General features: G+C 46.8%; 1 protein-coding gene across 1 annotated transcript in view; it reads right to left on the reverse strand.

The window, feature by feature from the left end:
* Nucleotides 1-4,853: 4,853 nt before the first annotated feature.
* Nucleotides 4,854-15,701, reverse strand: part of smox (spermine oxidase) — a 19,443-nt gene continuing 8,595 nt past the window's right edge. Inside the window, exons 3-7 of the mRNA XM_036516461.1 lie at nucleotides 14,842-15,068; nucleotides 11,844-12,017; nucleotides 9,397-10,099; nucleotides 6,050-6,210; nucleotides 4,854-5,285 (exon numbers count right to left, since the gene is read on the reverse strand). Coding sequence (XP_036372354.1) covers nucleotides 5,133-5,285; nucleotides 6,050-6,210; nucleotides 9,397-10,099; nucleotides 11,844-12,017; nucleotides 14,842-15,068 — 1,418 coding nt within the window. The 3' untranslated portion in view covers nucleotides 4,854-5,132. The remainder of the gene's footprint in view (nucleotides 5,286-6,049; nucleotides 6,211-9,396; nucleotides 10,100-11,843; nucleotides 12,018-14,841; nucleotides 15,069-15,701) is intronic.

A 15,701-nucleotide genomic window follows, 5' to 3' on the forward strand; every position in this document is an offset into this window, starting at 1 on the left:
AGCCACTACACTGACATCAGCTTTCACACTTTAACTATCTTGTGCTCCAAGTCTGTCCTATGTCAGTCCAAAGTCCTGTGTGTGTGTGTGTGTGTGTGTGTACAGAAAGAGTCAAACGTTTGGACACACTATTTTCCACATTTTAGAATAATTAATTAACAATTAATTAATAGTTTAATGGGAAACATTTAAAAGTATGAAATAGCACAAATGGAATTATGCAGTGACCAAAAAAGTATTAAGCAAATCAAAACTATTTTAGATTCTTCAAAGTAGTCCAAATATATATATATATATATATATATGTATATATATATATATATATATATATATATATATATATATATATATATAAATGTATACATAGGTATCAACTTCACAATTTACATTTGTCTAAGAAACAAATTTCAAGCAGTTCAGCATTTTTTTTAGGTCAAAACCTCTTTGAATGCATGTTTTCCATCATCTTCATCAGGTGTGTCCAAACCTTTGCATGGTACTGTAGGCTGCATACACACTACATACACAACAATGTATGATACATGACATACGTACAAAACAATGTATGCATGATCTCCGTTTTCATTTGTATACATTGTTTTGTTTTATTGTAACAATTACAAATGGCATTCTTATCCTCAGTTAACGGAACAAAAAGTGAAACCACTAACGGTAAGTGAAACAGCTACAGTCCGTTTTGAAAAAACACTTACCGGTCCTCATTCAATGGAAAGTGAACAGTCGGGCACAATGCAGGTGAGGTGAGGTAAAGCAAAGGTAAAACGAGTCTCCCCCGCAGGTAGGACGGCGTCCCAGCTCGACCGTACACCTGCAGCTCTGCGCGTACCCGAGCTCAGTCCCCGCTCCAAGCTCCGACCTCCGAGACTCACAGCGGACCGAGTTCGTCCCTAAATTCATCTGAGATCGCGCCGGGACCATCCTTCATGCAGTTGTTTAGTTTATGGACGTGAGAGTGTAAACAGTTCGCATGGCAATTTATGGGAGCGCATCAGGCCATCAGAAACACTAAATAAAAACAGCACGAGTCTGTTTAGACGGTAGTATTTTCTACGTGCCGTTTTGTTCTCACGCACGCATCCACGAAGCGGAAGATGCTTGGACATATCCCAACTTAATCTGGGTTAGGAATTAGCTTGATATGAAAAACGTTTTGGGAAGGAGTACAGAATCCGTCCCCTTTCAATAACAATTCATCGTTTGACAAGTACAATTACATGTTAATTTCCAACTACTGAACAAACCGTTTTATACTCGTTTATACTGCCACAAGCAATCGAAACAGATTTTCAAAAACTAAGAATAGGTGTGTGTGTGTGTAAATATGTAATTCCTATTGATTTGTTTCAATTTTTTCACTGGAATTTTATCAGGTCAGTTTTCATCAGGGCAGGTAATGTAAATTATCCAGGCACATAAACATTACATTAAGTTCTAAATTTACAGGCACAATGCATGATGTCGAGCGCACGGCGCTGAATGGTTACAGGACGAATTGAGTTGGGAACAGGCGGGTCAGGAACACGCAGGCGGCGAACGCGCAGTCCGGCTCCTTCACGCTTGCTCAACACGGCTGCCGATCCGAAGAGACACGTCACGATCACACGCCGCTATTTTGCAGATTACGCAGTGCACGGTTTTTCATTGCTATAGGGTTTGCTTACTTCGGTAACAGATTAAAGATCAGCTCTCGCCCGTGTAAATATAGATAAACCACTGCACCGCTGGATGACAAAAAAAAAGACAAATGATATCAAGTTCAGTGAGAGGTCCTTTTAGGAGAGGAGTTTTCCTCGAAACTTATCTTGTTTACATGAGTGGCCCAAATCAGGCAGTGTCCTACCAGAGATGTGGCTGAGGATGGGAACACGCAAGCTTGGTCAGACTGTTTTACTGCACGTAGCCATCATGGTGCTCTCCCATCCGATACGCTGTGCTTTTTCTCCACTAATCTTAATAACTGCAATATAAAACATAATTTTTTTTCTTCAAAAAATATGCATAAAAGATATGAAAAGCAAATTACATATGACTTTGCGTTGCAAATGTAATTGAGAAAGTAAATGTGATTTTGATACAACTTTGGAATTTGTGGAGGTCAATGAGAATTAAGGTTTCTTAGTAGTAATGAACAGTTGGTTCTCTGGGTATAACTAAGAAAAACCTCTCTTTACCCATCAATCAAGATTCTTTCCCTTACCTGGAAACTGTTTCTCCTCCACACACTATGTTGTATTGTAAGCTAATATTTGCATTAGCTGTGGCTTTAACAGCTGACCTTTGACCCCTCAGGGAATTGTGGTACTGAGTGAAATTCTGATCTTGGTCACATGAGTCATTTATCCCACACTTCACTGTGTCAGTATTCCCCATGCTCCGGTCTGTCTGAGCTGCGCCATGCTAAAATGTGAGATTGCACTTGCCTTGTGTTTTTCTTACCAACAATATAGGAAATATTGATATATTTCCACCTGATTTATTTCTTCGACACCACTGTTGGAAAACATACAGGTAGCTAGGTAACACTTGGGGGGGGGGGGGGGGGGGCAGTGTAGCATAGCGGCAAGGAGCAGGTGACCAGAAGGTTGCTGGTTCTATTCCCCGCTGGAGCACTGCTGTTTCACCCTTGGGCAAGGTACACAACCCAGAATTGCCTCAGTAAAATATCCAGCTGTATAAATGGATAACATGCAAAAACTGTAACCTATGTAAGTTGTTCTGGATAAGAGCATCTGCTAAATGCCAGTAATGTAACATAGCCACAGTGTGCTCCTTCAATGCATGTTTTGAAGTCTGTTGTCGTAAAAGTGAGTCCTGTTTTCCCACAGACAGTCCCGTTAAGAAGTACAGACACCAGTCTACGTCAGGAGACTCACTCATGTGGCACAGATCCAAACTTTAGGAAGTGACACGAAGCAGGCTTGGGTTATTTAAGTCATGGATCTAACCACTTAGCAGGGGTATTAAAATTTTTATAAACATCCAAAGATGGATCATGGATAGAGATCATTGTACTTGTAAAGTTCAGGTAATTCAGGTTTCATTGCATTTGATGTATGAAACATTATCCTCAAGAAGGATGGTTTTTTTCCTTTGTTTTTGCCGGTGAAAAAATACAAGCAAAAGACACCGACTGAATTATATAGTTTGCTACAATCCTAATTAAGCATTTTACGTTTTTCACTGCTTTATTCACATTATCACTTTCATTCGTGAAGACTTCAATTTTTCAATTTAACATTCAACATTCATTCTCCCTGGGACCTGATCAGTAGAGCTTTTTTTCTGGGATTACAGGGAATGTATTGAATCTCCCATGTTTAAAATGTTTCAGGAATGCACTGGTGGATTTGTACTGCACTGTATTTTATTTTTTATACAGTTTTGTGTGAAGTAGATGGCATGAGGTATTGCCTCATATTAGCACTATCTATGCAGGGTGTAAAATATGTCCTTCTTGGATTAACATTCCATGGTCAGAAATATGGAGTCTTTTTTATTATCAGCAGATGGTGCCTGGGAAGTAGCTTAATAATTAATAATTAACACTAATTAAGAAAGATGAAGCACAATGTTAATCAAAGCTGAGAAAACGTCAATCTTGTGCACCTACTAGAATAATGACAAAAGACACGAATTCAGGACCAGCAAGTATAATTGCGCTGATGCTTCGGTGAAACCAACTGCAGTGAAATCATAATATATCATATCATTGCCATAATGCCTCTAAGGGTGTTACCCTTGGCTCCAAGAGGAGTGTTTTTCCTGTCCTTGGCGATTTTATTGGTTGTTTGTTTCCTGCAAATTGCATTGCGTTTGCCCCGTTATGATCTAACTCCATTGGAAAATTGGCACGTTCATTATGGTCCTCTTTTTCTGCTTCTGCACTCAATAAATCTTTACTTTTTGTGTGTTGGATGGAACTTCTGCAATAGCTGTTTCCTTTGGCGAAACCGTAATAAAGGCATTTCAGTTGATGTCATGGTGGCAGGCACATACGTAGCATACCATAGCTGAATAAGTAAACAAAAGACTTATCCTAATGGGGTGTTGTTCATAAGCACAGGATATATTATTATTAGGTGAGAACTGGTTGCTTCTGGTCGTATGAAACAGCTCAGCACTGCTGGAAATTTATGAAATCGCATGCCTTAAAGGCATTGTGTTTTGTCGTGGTCTTTGCCCGGGCAAGTTTTACGTTGCTTCTCAGATTTGTGTTGTTTCTTTGTTCACCAGCAGGTGGGAGTAGAGCGTTACATAAACTGCACCCCCGTGGAACAGCGCATTAGCGCATGGACTTAAAATTGATAACAGAAGCATTTAATAAATGTTTGGAATTTTTCATGTTTAGTGGAAAATGGGTTTTAAAAAAGTGCTTGCGGCTTAGTCTCCAGGATCTAACCATGTACACAATGTGGCTGATATTTTCCTTGGCATGCGTGTGGGTGTTGCTGGATGTCTTGAAATGCGCTACCACAAGTCAGACATTGTTTCCACAGGGAGAAATTTTAGACACCCTTATTTGTTTGTTAAGTTTTGGTGTTTTATAACACGCCTTACGCAAGGGAAGCAAAAAAACAAGACATCTGACCCCAGATCAACCACATAGCATCTGTTTCTGTGGTAAATGAGTGTGAGGGATAAAGTCAGTCTGACTGCTGATCAGTGGAATAGAGCAGTCAAACAAGGACTGCCCATCCTGCTGTACAGGAGATATATATATATATAAATAAATACTTTCAAGAACTGTCAAGTGCTGTATTAACATTAATATTCAGTTTATTTCTTTTTTCTTTTTTTTTCAATAGCATAACATTAAATACAGAAGGCACTTACAAAACAAATTAAATTATAGAAGTGTAAGGAACAGGAACATATTAATTTATCAATTAAAAAAATAATCTGAGAATAATAAGGACCAGAGATGACAGCACCCTCTGCACCCTCTTACAGTACATCTCAAAGGAAAAGTTACAGAGCTCTAGGTCTAAAATACAGTAAAAACAATATGTATTCATCATTATGTTTTAATGCCCCTCTACGGTAATATATTCAAAAAAAAAAAAACAGAAAGCATGATACACAGAAATGTATTCACTAGTCAGTGGTTCATTTTACATGTTAGGCTTCGTGGCTTCTGCATTGTACAAGTCCTGGTACAGCTCTATCAGGCGATTGGCCTCTCTCTGGCCTGACAGTAAAGCACCATGGGTAGTGGAGTAATATTTTCTGTGGGTGGCTTCTCCAGCAAACAGCACCTGTAGAGGCTGTGGAGAGAGTTGGGAAGAAGGGATGGGGGGGGGGGGGGGTTGAAATTAAAGCATTAAAGTCATCGTGACCCAACATATGGCGTGCGCTGTTACCGCTCTTACCCGTCTGGCTATTTTCGGAGCAAAGCAACCTTTATGTAAGAAAGCAGGTTTTCTTCCCAACGGCGACGAGCTCATTGGACTGTTACGAGGTCATGCTGGTCTTTTCAAGACTCCGCAAGCCCACTTAGATAAAACTGGGAGCATTCGTAGCAGATGCACAAGCTTTCATTTTCTGAGCTTCTGGTTATGAAGTTCCTTCTACTGCCCTACAGCAGTTGTCTGACAATATAAAAACTGTCAAAAGACGAGACGACAGTTCCAGCTGCTTAACTACAAAAACTAGACACAACAACAGAAACTAGTATACATGTAAGTTAGAAACATGTCACAATATGTTGTTTACAATCCAAAATGTACTGTCATTCCATGACCTTTCATTTCATTGGCTGGCACTGCCAAGCCATTTTGTCCATCAATTGTGTAATGTAAATGCATATAGAGGTAATCCGTGTACCTCTGAAAGTGGCAGTACTTGACATATTTTAATGTTTCATATGTTTTGGTAGACATGTAAAATATCCCACTCATATTGTATCAGTCATTGAACCAAAGTGGCATTTTCTTAGTGCTGGCCATTAAACAACTGTGTGGGTTCGGGAACAAAGACAAGCATTCTGTTTAGTTTTTTTTTTTAAGGGGGGCATGGGGGTGGGGCTCACCGGGGCCTTGGTGCTCTCAGCGTAAGGCAGGGGTGTAGCCAGCCGCTCCACGTCGCCCCCGCTGGACCCCACGCGGGTGAAGGAGTAGGAGCCCCGGATGTAGGGGTTACTGCCCCATGAGGAGCGGAGGATCCTGCGAGGTTTCGGAATGTTGGGGTTCCCTGCGGAGAGGGTGAGAGAGAGAGAGAGAGAGAGGGACAGGGAGAGGGGGAAAGAGGGAGGAAAGAGGGAGGAGAGAGGGAGAAAGATAGAGAGAGAGTGAGAGAGGGAGCAAGAGAGAGAGAGGGAGAGGGAGAGATATAGAGAGAGGGCGAGAGAGAATGAGAGGGACAGGGAGAGAGAGGGAGAGGGACACAGAGAGAGAGGGAGAGAGAGAGAGACGAAGCGAGAGAGAGAGGGGGAGAGAGAGAGAGAGAGGGCGAGAGAGAATGAGAGGGACAGGGAGAGAGAGGGAGCGAGAGAGAGGGAGGGACAGGGAGAGGAAGCGAGAGAGAGAGAGAGGGAGAGAGAGAGAGAGAGAGAGAGCGAGTGAACAAAAATTATTCAGGCTGCCATTTCAGCGGATCACCCGCGCGGATCATCTCCTGTTAAACAGCGGAGGGGCCGTTTGATGCTCCGTGACACGTAGAGGCTTGGCCAGAGGGCTGAGGAGGAAGCAGGTGTCCTGGACACCCCTTCCAAAAAAAAAAGGGGGGGGGGGTGGGGGTGGGGGATTTGGACAGAGTGGCCGCCTGTTCCGGCCTTCAGCTCTGAGACTTTGAGACTTTGGCTCGCTCGGATCAACCCGACTGCGCCACACGCCCCAGCCCACCAGCGTTCAGCACTGCTCACACGCTCTCTCAGTCACACACAGCGGATTCGGCGCTGCTCATTAATAATCTCTCTGCAAACGAGCTCAGAGACACAGAAACACCTCATTCTCCCCTCATTTTCACTGTGAGCAACTCGAATAATCGTAGGAGCAGGAAGCCTTATGAAGAGCGAGGGAAATCGAACTGAGATCCCTCCCTCCGTAAGAGGACCTGACGCAGGTCTGAGAGCCGTGAGGCCGGCTGGCCTTTTCCCTGCCTCTGAAAGTCAAACGCAATCTAATCTCCCAGACGCTGGAGGTGACAAATCCGCGCTCTCGCTGCCACTGGCCCAGAAATGATCCGAACGCGGGTTTCAGGATGCTAATTAACTCCAGTCGGCGTCAAAGGAAAGCCGCGGGCAGAGAGAGCCTATCTGGAATGAATTAGCCCAGGAGGGGATCAAACAGGGGCTGGCCTACACCAGGAGGAGACACAAAGACCTCTACACACCGGGCTAGCATGACTGTAAAACTCAGTGCTTTCTGTACGGGAGTCCCATGCTGAAAATGCACTCAGAACATCCGGAAGATCCCATTCACCTGTCTGTCAGCAGAATGGCTGTAGGCGCAGTGAGGTTCGTTTGGACTTCGGGTCACGGCCGGAGTGACCGCGGTATTGTTTTACAGTGACGCAGAGCTTCCCGTCCAATCACAGCGGTTAGAATTGTGGCTCTGTGAAATCCGCACAGAGCTTTACTTCTAAAAATTGTTCAGTTCCACAGTAGCAAAGCGTTGTACTTTGTTGTACTTTGAAAGAGGGCAATTTGCCATTCAAATCAAGAACACATTTGACTGGCTCATTTTTCCGCAATTTGTCGGTGCATTACAAACTCAAGATTACGGAAAATCATGAAGCAGGCAAAATCCCCGGCTGGTTTTGAAATATGATGGTGAATAGTACCAATGCATTATGGGTAAAAAAAAGGGGCAATGAAGTGAACGCAGTCAGCAGGCAGATGACCCAGCGCAGGCTATGCAATAACTGTCCTTACGCCAACGCCAGAGCAGAGCAACCTTTACGTAAGAAAGCTGTTTTTATCTACACACGGTGACTTGTTAACCCGAAACAAGAATGTATACTGACGCCACTATATAGCTTCATCTGTGTCTAAACCGGTTAAGACTCACCCTGGCAAGGGTCACATTGATTGCAGTGGCATTTATTACAGTTTTCCTGCTGCTTCTACAGTTGTGTAAGAACTAATGGGAACATGCACGTTGAACTTTCTGGGTCGAAAAAGGAACTTCAGCACAAGTAGCTTTTGAATGAACTGGTGGCCCAAGCTGTCTCCTGCTCACTTGAATCTGCTTTTCAGAGGCTTTTTGTCTGGGATTCGGGAATACTTGAGTTCCTGATTTAAAAGGCTAGATGTGATGAGGGAGATGACATCACCCGGAGGAGTAGACAAGGAAGTGCTCCTAGATTAGCCCAGCGAGACCACAATGACTCATCTGAGTATGCACTCGTAGCGTGTTCTCTGATATGGCAGGATGATGTCATTTCCTGTAAGAGGCAGGGTACGCCAGAGGCTGGACGACCATGTCTCTCTTGCGAGTCATCGTGAAGCAGTGGTGATCCATTCAGGCGCAAATTTCCCCCAATACACTGCACCAAGCTGATTTTCAGATATCGGGCAGCAACGCAGTGTAATGGCAAGGAACAGGGCTCATAACCCTAACCTCAAAAACAGGTTTAGGGCAGCAGTGTGGTGTAGTGATTAGGTTAAGTTAAGAGGGCTCAATAAGTTAACAGGGCTCATAACTCAAAGTTTGCTGTTGTACCCTTGGCGAAGATACTTAACCTGAATTGCCTCAGTAAATATCCAGCTGTTAAAAGTTTTGTGATATGTGAGTCATTCCGGATAAGACTGTGTAATAAGCAACTGTCCGATTCAAGGCAGGTTTGCAGCAGCTTTGGAGTGGGTTTGGGGCCAGTTCAGGACGGGTTCAGGAAGGCTTTGAGAGCGGTCTGGGACAGGTTTGGTGTGAAACTGGCACAGATTCAGGACAGGTTAGTGGCAGTTTTGGGGTGGGTGGGTTTGTTACAGGTTCAGGGCATAATTGGGGTGGATTTGGGACACATGGGTTCAGGAAAGGTTGGGAGCAGAATTGGGGTGGGTTTGGAACACATTCATTGCAGGTTCAGGTCAGGATCAAGGAGGTGTCAGGGCAGGTTTGCAGCAGGCTTGGGGTTGGGGACAGGTCTGAGAAGGGTTAGAGACAGGTTTGAGGGGGGTTAGGGACAGGTTTGAGGGGGGTTAGGGACAGGTTTGAGGGGGGTTAGGGACAGGTTTGAGGGGGGTTAGAGACTGGTTTGAGGGGGGTTAGAGACTGGTTTGAGGGGGGTTAGGGACAAGTTTGAGGGGGGTTAGGGACAGGTTTGAGGGGGGTTAGAGACAAGTTTGAGGGGGGTTAGGGACAGGTTTGAGGGGGGTTAGGGACAGGTTGTGGGGGGGGGGGGCATGCACACGACAGCGGAGGCGGCGGAGCAGCTGACCTGTGAACTTGCGCAGTAGTTCGGTGCAGGTCTCGGCCACCGTCTCGTCATCACAGCGTTCCATGAGCAGGGCCTCCTGGCCGCAGATCCAGCCGCTCAGCATGTAGCCGTAGCGCTCGGGCGGGTAGAGCACGTCGAAGCTGCAGATCTTGCGGTACCACAGCTCCTCGGGGTACGCCAGCTGCTCCAGCTGCGCCTCGTCCTCCCACACGAACTGGATGCTGTTGCACTCGGGGCTCCAGAAGGGCTCGGCGAACTCCAGGAAGATCTTGTCGGTGGTGCTGATGCCCAGCTTCTCGATGGCCAGCACCTTGTCCTCGGGCAGGCCGGGCGAGAACAGGCTCTCGTGGCTCTTTTTCAGCACACCCAGCGAGGCGGTGACGATGACGTGGTCGGCGGGGACCAGCTCGCCGTCCTCGCACTCCACGCGGACTGGGTGCCCCGGCGGTGCCGCCCGCCGGTCCTCGTTGTGGTCGCCGGCGTCGGGCGTCTCGCCCTGCCGGGCCGAGCGGTTCCAGTGGACGCGGCGGACGGGCCGGCCGAGCCGCACAACCCGGGCGGGGATGGCCCGCGCCAGCAGCTCCACCACCTTGATGAACCCCCCCGGGATGACGTGGTGCGCCCCGGGGATCTCCGTCCACTCCCCGAATTCGCTCAGGGACACCTCGTCCATGCTGGGCGAGCTGCTCTCGCAGCTCTCCACCTGCAGGGGGCAACGTTGAGCAAACCGTCAGGCGCACGAGAACCAGCTGCAGCCTGAGCACCCCGCACTGAAAACCTAACGGGAAGGAAGCTACGGTGAGCCAACGCGTTTCCTGTTACTAAAACTTTATGTAAGGGAAGCGATTCATGATAGACATCTCTTAAAGAGACGGTCAGAGTGATTTCATGGTCAGAGTGACTTGGCTCACTGATCCTCCACACGTGTGGCCTCACTGCTCTGACACTCTCCCACAGCCCCCCCCCCCTTTCCTCCAGTTTTCTATTAACCACTGGCAACTCAATGAGATCTGCTCTGTCAGAGTGACACCTTCTCCCTCTAATGCTTCGGTGGCTGAATAATTGACAGGTTACTGTGCTGCCGTTTGCACAGGAAGTCAAAAACCACGTCTGTGGTTTCTAAAGGGCGGAGGTCCTAGGTACTTGAAAGAAAAAGCATGTTTCACAATCAGATATTCACATTCTAAGGTAACATTATTATATAACATAGTCTAATATATATAATATAAACATATCACCTAATCACCTACAGAAGTAAGAGAACAAAAGGCATGTGAGGTTAACAGAAAAAATCCCCGCCCGCCCTCATCCCCCACAACTACACAAAAGGTTATGTAAACACCTGGGGCCATATTTCATAAGAATTTTTAGAAAGCACTAACACCTTCTGAGTCATCACGGTTGTGTAAAAAGCTGCTTTCTCCTAGAACGCATGCCGGGGGAACCGCCCAAGCAGAAGGCTGTCACCTCTCCACAGGAGGTCACCTCATACTAGCAGCAATAAACTAATGATCTGCTTAAGAACCTGTTTCCGCCTGAAGCTTCAGCGGGCAAGTGAGGGCATCCCACACCCTTGACAGGAGCAGATCACAACGTGTCAAGCTGGGGATACACACACCCAACCATTCGTGGCTGACTATCACCTGCGGTCACCGTGGTGTGTCCCACACATAATGGCCATCATTTCCAATCCAACATATAGAATCGGTATCGGTGAAGAGATTATTAGCAGACACTGGTTGACTTTACAATCAGAGCACCACAACTGAACACCAGGAAGTGGGTGGCAGTGTAGCATAGCAGAAAGCAGTGGGACCTGCTGCTGTAGCAAAAAGTAGCTGGTTTTATTCCCTGCTGCTGTACCCTTGGGCAAAGTGCTTATCCCAGAATTGCCTCAGTAAATATCCAGCTGTGTAAATGGATAACCTGCGGACCTGTGTAAGTCGCTCTGGATGAGAGTGTCTGCTAAATCACAATAATGTAGCGTAATGGAATAATGGAAGCCTGCGGCAGCAGCGGCACTGAATCTTAGCCACTCTCTGCCACTGTGGAGAAGGTTTCCCATTGTTACCGCCTTCTTAAAAGCCTCTGACAGGTTCTAATCCCCACCTGACTGACACACCTTTCAGGAACCAGATCGAGGTGTTTGTCAACGACTGCATTCATCAGGATCACACATGACAGGGCAGCGGTTCAGGGCCGCGGTGCAGGGCCCGCTAGGGCTGCTGTACCCTTGGGAAGGTACTTATCCCTGAATTGCCTCAGTAAATACCCAGCTGTAAAAATGGATAACATGTAAAAGTTGTAACCTGTGTAAGTCACTCTGGATAAGAACATCTGCTAAATGACAACAACGTCATGTAATATAATGGAATGTAATACATCACAGGAGCCTGTTCCGGGACGCGTCAGACAGGTAGATGGGAAAGCACCTGGACAGCTCTCACCTTGAGGTACTGCTGCAGCATGGACAGCTTGAGCCTCTTGGTGCTCTCCGAGTCGTCCGGGTCCAGCATGATCTTCTTGCGGACCACATCTCGGGTGAAGATGCCCACGCTGTTCTGGCTTTCCGCTCCAACGGGCTTCCCGTTCTTGAAGAACTCCTGAGTCAGCTCGTACACCTGGGGGCAGACAGAGGGAGAGCTCAGCTCACCGAAGAAGCAGCGGAGCACCAGGCGGCCCTTTCCTGTATTACAACTACCAATTTCTGTAGGAGAATGAGCCGTCCCGTCTCTGGTGTGAATGAGGTCTTGGAGCCCGTTAGCTCGTTAGCTCGTTAGCTCATTAGCTTAGCCATGTGCTCCAGGAACACAGCACCATTCATGACAGAGGGAGAGGTCAGCTCACTGAAAGATCAGAGGAACACCCAGCGGCCCTTTCCTGTCTCACAACCACAGATGTCTTTACTGTTGGAGCCAAAGGGAATGAGCTGTCCTTCCTCTTGCGTGGATGAGATCTTGGAGCTTTTTAGCTTGTTAGCTTAGCCATGTGCCCTTGGAGAACTGCACCATGCGTGACAGAGGAGCTCACTGAAGTGTACCGAACAACACAGGAACATCCGAGAAAGGGCCAGAGCTACAGCTGCGGAAGGATTCCTCCCCGTGAATCCTAATGCGCTTTCTCAAAACGCGCCATTTCCTTTTATCTGGGCCAGTGCCAAGTCCCGGCCTCTAGAATAGATGTTTTAATTTCCTTAATGCATCCTGTTTTACCAATGTGTAGCAAACAGACAGGATATTTGTACAGCTAAATCTGAGCTGGAGCTCTGCTCTCTTTGTTCTTCTTGTTCTGACAGGAAATATACACAATAAGAATATATAATAATAATAATAACACTGCTGTATGTAAACAAACCAAATATAGACCGTACAGACCCACGAAGATCTGCTCCTCTCTGCTAATTCAATGCATCCCATAAATCATGGAGGGAGGATGTACTGATTCTATGCACCTCATCATTAAAAAAAAAAAAAAAAATCTCAAAAATGTCTTATCACCAAAATTCCAGACCGCCTATTAATCCAAACAGCGACATGGAATGGATTCATTTTTATCAGCGGCGTTTTCAAATGTCTGGCCAGCTATCAGCTTGAGTTCTGTAGGATCCGCAGCCACGTGGCAGGAGCAGGTTAGCAGAGGTGTTTCTGCCTTCTTAACACGATCCTTCATCAGTAAACAGCAAAACGAGCGCCAGGAAGAGACCCTGTCACATGAGCGGCAGTCAGACATGTAGAGACGGGAAAAGGAAAGGCAGAATCGGCACACGCAGCCCGGTTCCTCTTAAAGGGCTGCTCATGGTAAGGGTGGAAGGGTAATTATAAGGTATTAATTAAATTACAGGCTGTGTCTTTGCAGCCCCAACCTGACACAGAAGTGTGTGTGTGTGTGTGTGTGTGTGTTGGGGGGGGAGCAGGGACTAAGTATGAATATCACGTGACAAGCACATGTGACCACATCAGCCATCATCTGATTGGCCACCGAGGCAGCCTGTGGATCACAAAACGTGCCAAATTACAGCTGGTAACACTGCCTAGAGAAAGTAGATACACACAAGAACAAAAAAACAAGCTAGGACAATGAGTGCGCTGCACTGAAGAACCTTTACAGAGCACCTGGGGGGGGGGGGGGGGTGTGTCTCTCGTTCTCTCACACAGCATGATGCGAAGCAGAGAGAGGAGCGGCAGCAGTTCCAGTTAACACACTCCTTCTCGGAACGTTACCGGAGCTTCAAGGAAGGCGGGCAGCTTCAGAACATGCTGTCTCACGCGGTGGCTGCCTTAGCCACGCCGGGTTACAGGCCGCGCCGCAATACACTGAGATCGAATGCCCGCCTTCCTTCGCCGATGTTACGTTTTGCGTAACGGTCACAAGACACCTTCACTCTTTTCATGACGTAAAAGGGTGAAATTTAATTGGGGAGAGAGAGAGAAAGGGAGAGGCCTGGGGTAAGCTGAGGAACTTCCTCGTCATGCAGGCGACTCACAAAAACAGCGGCCCCCCTCGGCGCAGTGTGGACTGGCCGATCACATGGGCAAAAAAAACGTGCGATGAGAATGTTCGACCTCATTATGTTCTTGCTGAATCCTTTCAGCGATGCTGTTTAATTAAGCCGGTTCCAGCCCACTGCCCAGCAGGGTAGCACTGCGGTGGTGACCGACATTTCCTCCCCATTACAGCCTCTAACGGGGTCTCACAGCGAGATCCGCGCAGAGCCGTGGCTGAGAGCGAGAGCCGGGGACTCTCTGTCCGATCCGCGGGGAAGCCGAAACAGAGACGGTCCTGTTCCGCCCGGCTGCACCCCGATGCACTTCATTCAAGCGGCACTCGGGAAGGCCAGCGAGGCACAGATGCCCTTGCCATTAGAGGAAAACAAGGATGTCGAGTGCAAGAGGATAGGAGCACACATCAACAAACAGATCATCTATTTCCGTTGTATTACAAGCAATTTTGCATAGTGTATTTTGTGGAATGTGTTTTGCATGTGTTACACTTTCATGGCATGTCTAACAGAACATGCAGAAAATGTCTCCAAACATACTGTTACTGAACACACTATACACAGTGGCAGTGTTTGATCTATTTTCAGACGTGCCTTCAAAACCATAGTGAAAATGGCTGTGGCTGCCTCAGTAAATATCCAGCTGTATAAATGCATAGTATGTAAAGCTGTAACCGAGGTAACTCACTCTGGATATGGTGTGAAACGAACATAATGTTATCTGTACTCTTTTTTTTGGGGGGGGACTCGTAACCAAAAAAAAAGGTTGCCGGTTCAATCCCCGCTGTGACACTGCTGCTGTACCCTTGGGCAAGGTACTTAACCCACAATTGCCTCAGTAAAATATCCAGCTGTATAAATGGATAACATTGTAAAGAACTGTAACCTATGTAAGTCGCTTTGGATAAAAGCGTCTGCCAAATGAATAAATGTAAATGTAAATGTACCTCATTGTACAGGTCGCTGAACTCCTCCACCAGGTCCTTGGGGATGCGCTTGCCGCTGTTGGTCTGGTAGTGGGCCACGCCGTTCTTGGTGTAGAGGCTGATGCGGCCCACGCTGCGTTCCCCGTCCGTGGTGTGCTCCAGTAGACCATTGTCCTCCGCCAAGTGGAACACCGGGTTGCCATGGGCACCGTGGATCCAAGTTGCGCCGAGTTCCAAAGTCGCTTGTCCTGAACGGGGGGGTGGGGGGGGGACAACAACAAACCGTTTGTGTGACACCCTGGCTCTCCTCCTCGCTCCCAGGCCGTCCAATGGCGGAGGGTGGCAGCGGACAATGCACAATGCAGACGCCTGTGTCCCGGCGCTTCTCTACAGCACAAGGGACGATTAACGGTTTGTTACAGAGGCACCTGTATCTCTGTCCCATTTCGAGCCTCCAGGGAAAATAAACCATTCATAGCACTGATACTAGCATGCTACAATGCCCCTGGGCACCAATCGGCTCTTGAACATAGACTTTATTCTCCAAGAAATAAAACTATAGCTAGGATGAACTGTAAACTCTATCTGTAATCCCTACCGAAACAGGAGTTATTATTTATTATTTGTGTTTGTCTTATCATCTTCATCTGGAAACACGCTCTTTGCTCTTCCAGTCATGATTTGCCTAATGCGGGCTACTGATAACATCCAGCTGTATAAATGGATCGTTTCTAAGCTATTTACGTCGCTCTGGATGAGAACGTCTGTTAAGCAAGTGCAGTGAAATGCAATGAACCTTCTTGAGCACATACAGTTCATAGGCAGCCCTCTATTATGAACTTTTAAAACTCACCACCCTCTGGCTACAAACCTGACCTACA

Source organism: Megalops cyprinoides, chromosome 22 (assembly GCF_013368585.1).
Source record: "Megalops cyprinoides isolate fMegCyp1 chromosome 22, fMegCyp1.pri, whole genome shotgun sequence".
In the NCBI taxonomy this organism is placed as follows: domain Eukaryota; kingdom Metazoa; phylum Chordata; class Actinopteri; order Elopiformes; family Megalopidae; genus Megalops; species Megalops cyprinoides.